Source organism: Scardinius erythrophthalmus (assembly GCF_964197995.2).
Source record: "Scardinius erythrophthalmus genome assembly, chromosome: 9".
Classification (NCBI taxonomy): domain Eukaryota; kingdom Metazoa; phylum Chordata; class Actinopteri; order Cypriniformes; family Leuciscidae; genus Scardinius; species Scardinius erythrophthalmus.
The window spans coordinates 40,935,492-40,943,956 of NC_138229.1; the positions used below are offsets into that span (position 1 = coordinate 40,935,492).

General features: G+C 37.9%; 1 protein-coding gene across 1 annotated transcript in view; it reads right to left on the reverse strand.

Annotated features, from left to right (window-relative positions):
- The window catches only part of LOC308695647 (GTPase IMAP family member 8-like), a 29,901-nt gene extending 27,132 nt beyond the window's left edge, over window positions 1-2,769 (reverse strand). Inside the window, exons 1-2 of the mRNA XM_081373829.1 lie at window positions 2,694-2,769; window positions 2,096-2,159 (exon numbers count right to left, since the gene is read on the reverse strand). Of these exons, the coding sequence (XP_081229955.1) occupies window position 2,096 (1 nt within the window). The 5' untranslated portion in view covers window positions 2,097-2,159; window positions 2,694-2,769. The remainder of the gene's footprint in view (window positions 1-2,095; window positions 2,160-2,693) is intronic.
- Window positions 2,770-8,465: the final 5,696 nt, after the last annotated feature.

The following is an 8,465-nucleotide window of genomic DNA, read 5'->3' on the forward strand; positions in this document are numbered from 1 at the left end:
CAGGAAAGTGTGGCTGTCAAGTCTGAATCTTCAGCATGAGAACACACCATTATAGTAGGAACTCAGCATCATTTTCAGAGTATAACAGCCCTCTCTCCGATGTAGCAATCGACATCTGTCCTCCCCTGGAGCCCAGAATGAAATGCTCGGTCCCTCATGAGAAGGACCAGAACCCCATCCGAAAGCCTCGACGGCACACGGCACGCTGAGCGGCTCAAGTCTTTACGAGAAAGAGGAGACGAACAACGTGCCGACGTGGTCATGCACTCATGAGAGAACATGAACCACCCACGAACAGTCTCAACACACTGATTAGGCATGTGAAACAGTGATCGTGGCCGTCAACCAGGCATGCAAGACAGTGAATGTGGCCATCGCCTCGATGACACACGGCACGCTGGGCGCTCAAGCCTGCAGGCAAGGCGAACAACGTGCCGACGTGGTCATGCTCTCATAAGAAAGCATAAACCACCCACGAACACAGTCTCAGCATGTTTGCGATGCGCTAGAGGAGTGAGTGGTTCGTGCTCACTGTAACCCTCAGATCACCAATGTTATTTGCCAAAGTAGCCCTCCTCTGGCGCACCAGAAGAGAAACTAGATCGGGAAATAAACAAAGGGACTCACCTCATAGAGGCACGCGAGTCTTGATCATGACCGCGCATCTTGAGCGCCGAATGACGCGCGCTGGGTTGCCGTGACAACCCGCGCTGTCAATCGGCAGCTAGACGGCACACGGCACGCTGAACGGCTCAAGCCCTTACGAAAAGGGAGAGACGAACAACATGCCGACGTGGTCATGCAGTCATGAGAGAACATGAACCACCCACGAACGCAGCTTCAACACACTGATTAGGCATGTGAAACAGCGATCGTGGCCGTCAATGAGGACAGGAAACGATCGCATCCAGAAACACACGAGTGAAACGTCATCCTGAAAAGGACGTGATCTTCACTCGTGTTGCTCTTTCAGGAAGAAAGTACTCTCTTTATTGTGCTGAAGCACACATGGATCCAACGCGGCAACACAGCGGGGAAACTGCAAGCCTGTGTGCACTCAACGCTGTGTGCACTCAACCATTTACCAGCTGTTAAAACAGCTTTTGAATTAACAGCGTGTAGACGCAGCCGGCAGACAGGAATTGCGTGGTCACTGAAACGCCGTCTCACCAACACAGAGAGATCCCCTCCCGAAACAGCAGACTCGTAGAGCGTAAGAAAGATACAATCTTAAAGCTCATTCACTCAGAGAGGACACAACCGGTTGGCTCCGAAACAAAAAGCATTTGTGTATGCGGTTGCTTCCGCCTTTATACCCGCACTCGTAGGCGGGCTGCGGAATGCAAATGTTGGCTCGTTTTAATTCACTCGAAGGCAGTTGGTCTCCCTAGCGTGATCCCAATTCGTCAGGGGAACTCCCCCGACGAGGCGTCGGAGATCCCTGAAGACGAAAGGGAACCAGGTTACTGCGCCCACATCATTGATAAATTAACCAGGCTTCAGACGTGATGCGCAGATAATTGGTCCGTTCGGGCAAATCTTATCACACTTTTGAAACGTGCTGGTGAACGTGCACACAGTACAGTGATTCATTAGCCTACATGAATACCTATGCCCATCCTCTCAGGATACCTGGAATCAGTGTTACAAGTATCCCAGGCACAGCATTTTACCATTTTTTGTAGTATAAACACCATAAAACCGATGAGATCTTCGGATCTTCCAATGTTTCTCTATGGCGCTGAAACCTAAAGATGTCAGAGTTTCGATCCCCTTGCAACTGATATTCAACTGCCATGGGCTCATCTGCGTTCAAGGGGAGGGGCTTATTGATTTTAAGAATGATCACTGTAATTTTAAAAGTTTAAAGTTCCTTTCAAGTGTTCAACACAAATGGGATTGAATAAGATTTCACACATTGATTATTAGGCTATTTCTTTTTATCTCCTAAACTAAATTGCAAAATGAGTATCACTAATAAAGAAAATAATCATTAGAAACGCATCCATTCACAATACTTTTTTTTTTTTTTTAATTCACCATTAAAATGTAAGCACCTTTTCCCCTTTTCATAAGGATAAGATAGAAAACTTACTTGATGATGATTTGGTTATAAACTGCTGGTAATCTCTGACCTGTTGTCTGAACAAGATGTGCTGCTGTGTGATAAGAATGAATGTACATGTGAATACTGTATATCAGTCTAAAAGGGAATAAAGAGTTACATTTCCCTCCCTTCTCTGTAAATGAACAAACAAACACGCCCAATGCAAGTGACACAGCGTTCCCTGTAAATTAAGGCTGTTCTTGCAAGTCAACCGCTTGATGTTTGGTTGAAAATGTTTTGTTTGAAGTCACCATTATAGTGATTAGTGTTTTCTTTAGTAGGGTTTGTGTTTTAACTATTATTGTATTTTGGGAGGTTTCTTATACTATGTATATATTTTAAGAATGATCACTGTAATATTAAAAGTTTTAAAATTGCCTTTCAAGTGTTCAACACAAATGGGATTGAATAATATTTCACACAGTGATTATTATTTCTTTTTATCTCTATAACTAAATTACAAAATGAATATCACTAATAAGGAATATAATAAAAAAAAAACATTCATTCACAATTTTTTTTTTTATTCACCATTAAAATGTAAGCACCTTTCCCCCTTTTCATAAGGATAAATTAGAAAACTTACTTGATGATGATTTGGTTATAAACTGCTGGTAATCTGCTGTGACCTGTTGTCTGAACAAGATGTGCTGCTGTGTGATAAGAATGAATGGCGTGAAGGCATCAGTCTAAAAGGGAATAAAGAGTTACATTTCCCTCCCTCTCTGTATAATGAACAAACAAACACGCCCAATGCAAATGACACAGCGTTTTCTGTAAATGAAGGCTGTTGTTGTAAGTCAGGCTCTTGATGTTTGGTTGAAAATGTTTTGTTTGAAGTCGCCATTATAGTGATCAGAGTTTTCTTTAGTTGGTGTGTTGTGTGTGTTTGTGTTTTAACTATTATTGTATTTTGGGAGGTTTCTTACAATTCAATGGTATAGCTACGCTCTTTCACGAGATCATGTTGCAATTACTTAATCTTGCCCGCCATGTTGGACTTCCGATCAGCGAGAGTCGGGGTAGACACTTCCGGTTTCGCATTACGCCCGGTGCAGGGAGCCGGAGAAAGCAGGAAATGACCTCTTATAGTTGTTTATAGAATCAATTATATCACTTAAAATACTTCTAAGATCCATATGACTATCACACGAGCCAATGGCAATTAAATGCACGGATGCATAGTCAGATTAATGAATGAAATACAACTGTTCACGAACAGAAGATTATTTGACTCATGCTGCATACACATACGCAATGACAATTATGCCTACTGTAAATATAGTTACAACTACGATTAGAGTTGTTTGCATAAAATACACCGTGAACATTCACACGTTTGCCCTGTGATAGGCTACAATTTATCTCCATAAATCAATTGCTCGATCAATATTATCATTTCATATTTTACATTTACATTTTTAACTGTAGGTACCACAAACAATTTAATATAGCTAAGTTTGTGTATATTTTACACGTAGTAAAATACTGTATCTGTGTAACGACACTAGCTCAGATAAAGGGAATGTATTTTAATAACTGATCATGAATATGATCACGTATCGCATACAGGTTAAATAACCCGAAAAGGGAATACTTTTGCCAATGTATCTGTATAGAGGAATAATTAAATAAAACGGATTATAATCAATTATCAATATAGGTAGGCAAAAATAGATAAATTGTATATATCAATAATTAATCACAACGAATTATAATTAACCATTAATATACCAATAGTCTAGAATAGATCAATTCTCAGGATAACCCTTAATGGAATTAATTTGTTATCGAATAATCTGTTCGTCCAGCGAACTGATCGCACAATCTTTTATCAAATCTCAAGAGAAGTTATCCTTTTATAGACTCTCACGAAAAGGCTATTTTCCTGGCCACGAAAAATAACTTTCCTATTCTATAAAAATACTAATTAAAGTATCAACAAACGTAAAGCTTGTAGCTTAGATCGAACATTTAAAGGTGCCATGTGTAAGAATTGAGGTAAAAATATCCAAAAAATGAGCTACACGCATCAAAAGAATGAGAAGAAATAAGGGCGATGATGTCATTAAAAAAATGACAAGTTATAATGCTGCAGAGATATCAACCTGAATTAGCATGCTAAATTACTAGCCACAGCCCGACAGGTGTCATAATACCAGTTTCGGTCATGGGAGGCGGTATGCGGGCAACATAACCACCAGCCAAACTGCAATACACGAATAACTCGCACGGCTTGTGGGCGTACTTGAACCTGATGTCAATCGTGTGGAAAGTACAGCCCACTACTTCATTTCAGTTCAGGGAAGAGAGCGGAAGAATGGCTGAAGCCCTTGGCAAGAGACCCTTACCACCACCACAACCACCCGCTGCAGGGAAAAAATAGCGCTCGGAATCGCAAACTACGTCCTGAGGTTGGTAACTACGTTACGTCCTGACGTTACAATAGTAAGTCCTGAGGTAAATCTGACATAATTGTTCTCCAGCTGTGTTATTGACCTCTTCACTCTGATAAAAAACACTGATTGGTCGATATTATGTATGAGGAATACATTTTGGTAAGTTGTAGCCTACTGTATCTTTCAACAGTGTTCGTGTTTTTTACTATTAGCTAGTAGAGATGATCGGTTCACGTGCGCTAGGGATCTGTCGTGTAACATTTACAAGCGCCAAAACGGTATTTATTGTTTGAATTGCGTAATAAAATTGACAGAATCTGAGAGCTGAGTTTTTTATATTATAACTAACCTGATCTGTCTAGTCTGTCGGTCTCCGTGTCCTCTTTGCTTCGCGATTTTTCTGTGCGTGAGAAAATTGATGTGTGGCGTGAGAGCGTGTGAAAAGTGTCAATTGCGTGTGTCTCACGAATATGAACATATTCACTAGTAAAGGTGAAGGGGAGTAGCTTGAAGATGTCATATTTCAAAATCACTTGACATCAACCAACGTTCCTCTGGAGTCAAAACGTCCTCTATTAGGAGTTGGCTCGGCTTCGGCTCTGGCTCTAGGGTCGTTGTGAAGGTAGGGGCGGAGCATAGAGACTATGCCGTTTCTCGGTTGTTACTCTAGAGTAGACCAACTCACTTTCTGGAGGTATACTGCCCCCATCTGGTATGGAATGTGGTGTATGAATTGATTTTTTGGTGGACATTACACAAGGCACCTTTAAGGGACTTCGCAATGTGAGCAACAGGCAGAGACAACCTCCTTTAAAAATAGAGAACGAATAGATTTGTTATTGTTTTGTACCGTAAAAAAACTAATTTTGCCACATACTGTGTCAGCTGGGTTAATTATGGGCATACCAACTGATGACACCTCTACATAAGGAAATTATACCAGAATTGATTGCAGAAAATACAAGAGCAAATTCTTTGGAAGTCAGGAAAATTAAAGTGCAGAAGAAACTCATCATACGTCATAAGGTTTCCTTGAGAGTTAAACAAATGACAAACTAAAACAATACCCTTTTCAAACCAGCTTTTTAAAAAAAATACTTTTGTGTTTATACAAAATACAACGGTTATTCCAAATAAAAAAAACGGTGCAGAGAGAAGTTGTGCTTGTAGATCAGTTTCCAAGCCAATAAAGCTTGAGCATGAAGTTTCACTGAGTTTCATTGAGTTTCACTGGCAATTTGTCAATTTTATAATACATTAGTAAAAAAGAAAGACCCCCAATTCGGTCAAAAATAAAATTAGGAATAAAATTCCACAAAGAAGGTTTTTTCAAACAAAATTTTAACCAATTAATTTTGAGTGTATTAGTATGCTCAATATTGTATTGAGATGATGTTCTAACCTGTGTAGTAGTAGTACTGATAAATAGTAATAAGTAATTATTGATGAATAATTATTTACATAAATGTGATGCTTAAGTTATCCTAGTTTCTCTCTATATACATGCAAATAGTTCATTTTACAACATTTTAAATCACATGATTTTAAACCTAAATTTGATGATTAATAGCATGTGGTCACTGCAAGTATTTTTATTTTTTTTTATGCGTGTTGTAGTGGATTTTTCCTTAAACCTGTCTATCTAGCATCTGCAAATCGACACTTAATAAATAAATCTGGCGTCTTCCAATCGACACTTAATAACCTTTATGCTCTAGCTCTCTGCGTCTTCTGTCGACAACTGGCCGAGTCTCTTACTCTAACTTACTTGCTTCCCTAAACTGACCTGCTGCGCAGCTGAAATTAACAGACAGACTTTCAGCAAATGTCCTTTAAATGCCTTTATTAATGTAGTGTAACCAACTGGACACTAGAGGGCACTCCAGTTCAGTAAAGGGTATAGAGCAGGGGTCGACAATAGGCGGCAATATTTTCTGGCCCGCCGGATTATTTTGGAAGTCCGTTTTTTTTTTTTTTTTTTTTTTTTAAATCAGCCTATTTTTATTTTACAGTAACGGTTTACAAATACAAATGAATGCGTATCATTCGTTTAATCGTTTTTTTTTTTTTTTCAAATTAAAACCAAAAATAAAAAAATGAAAAACGACTTGTTTTTCCATTATTTATTTCCTGAACTAAAATGAAAAAACGAATAACGACTCGTTTTCCGATTTTCTGATTGTGCGCTCAGATCAAAAATAGAAAAAATGAATAACAGGTTTATTTTAATGTTGAATTTTAATTTAACACCTAGCAGACATATACCAATTAAATCATTTTAAACAGATCAAGTACTATTCTGGTAACAGATTACAGCCATTTTAATAAGGGCGTGAATAGCAATCATGCTCTCCTAAGTCTCATTCGCTTACAGTCCGACTTTTGAACTTTTTTTCATTATTATTTATTCGGGTATAACACACTGATAAATAATATGTATTACCTGATAAAAAATATTTGCACAAAACTCTTCCACTACTTGAGAAAAGCCGTGGCCGCGCGCCTGACAATTTTGGGTTCAAACACGCGCTGCACACCACACACACTTAACAGTGTTAAATTAGAAAAATACTGTTCGATAGAACTGCTTTGTTACCACAGTTATCTGCGTGCTTCCTGCGATGCAGGGGCGGGTCTACGTGGTGGCCAGGGGGGGCACCGGCCCCCCCTGAAATTCGATTGGCCACCCCAGGTGCCCCCCCATAAGATGTCTTGTGATTGGTTCATTTTACGGCCAATCAGTTTATAGACTCTACTGAAGTTCGCGATTCTATTTTGCTAAATATGTGTTCTATATTACATATTTATTATAATTTTACTTATATCATTAATTAAAGTTATTATAATTTAAAAAAAAATGTACGCATTATATTCAATTTGAGTTATTTTTAAACTTAAATAATAGCCTACTACCAGATAGGGCTCTCTGTATGTTTACAGCATCAGGTGAGTTGTTTTTTTCTTGAGAAAAAAAACGCCTATCTTGTGTAGCCTACCTAATATTTATCCAAATGAGTCAATATTAAATCAAATCACAATAATTGAATTGAAATAATAAAAAAGTGTAGCTTACCAGAAATTGTACCAAAACATTGTAACATGTCACTAAACCTAATAAAATTCAGTTTAGTTACTAAAATGTTAGTGACAATCACAATACACTCCAAGCTAAACTAAAAAGTTGGCAGCTATTATTGTTTCTAAACTAAAGACTGTTCTTTAATATATTAGTAGAGCACAAATGTAATGGTTCCATATTTTATTTTTAAACAGTGGTGTTTTCATTTGAACTGTTACAGTGCTAAAACTTTAACTCTGTGTTACTCAGCTTTTTTGTAAATTAATCTGAAAGAAATGTTGAATGAAACACTATGATGTTTTGGCCAAACCATTTGAATTATTACAGTGGGGGTATTTTTATTTTATTTTTATTTATTTATTATTTGAAAGAGATTGTGAATAAAACTACTGTATATTGTAATGGCCAAACTACTTATTAAAAGAAAATAATTGACATCGTTTCTGCATGGGATTTTAAAATTGCTCATTATTAAAATTGCTTTTATTTTATAAACTTGTTAGTTTTATGGAAACACTAAAAATAATAAACACTGGCTCTCAAATTTAACTTAATGGATAGGGATAACAAAAAACTAAATTAATCAAAAATGTGCTTTATTACTACATTTGTTTACAAGTAACTTTATTCAAGTTAAAAAAAATAATAAAATCAATAGGATTTACGTAATATACTGTAGAATTTAGCTTCTTTTTTTTTTGGTCACTGGCGGCCACCCCGTTTGGAGGCAGTGCCCTAGCATGGCCCCCCCACTGAAAATGCTGTAGACACGCCCCTGCTGCGATGAAGTTCCACATTTGCGGCTATCCAACACGAAAATGCAGCAAAGCCTTTCACAATATTTTCTTCAGATAACTCCAAATTTCTCCCACACACTGGA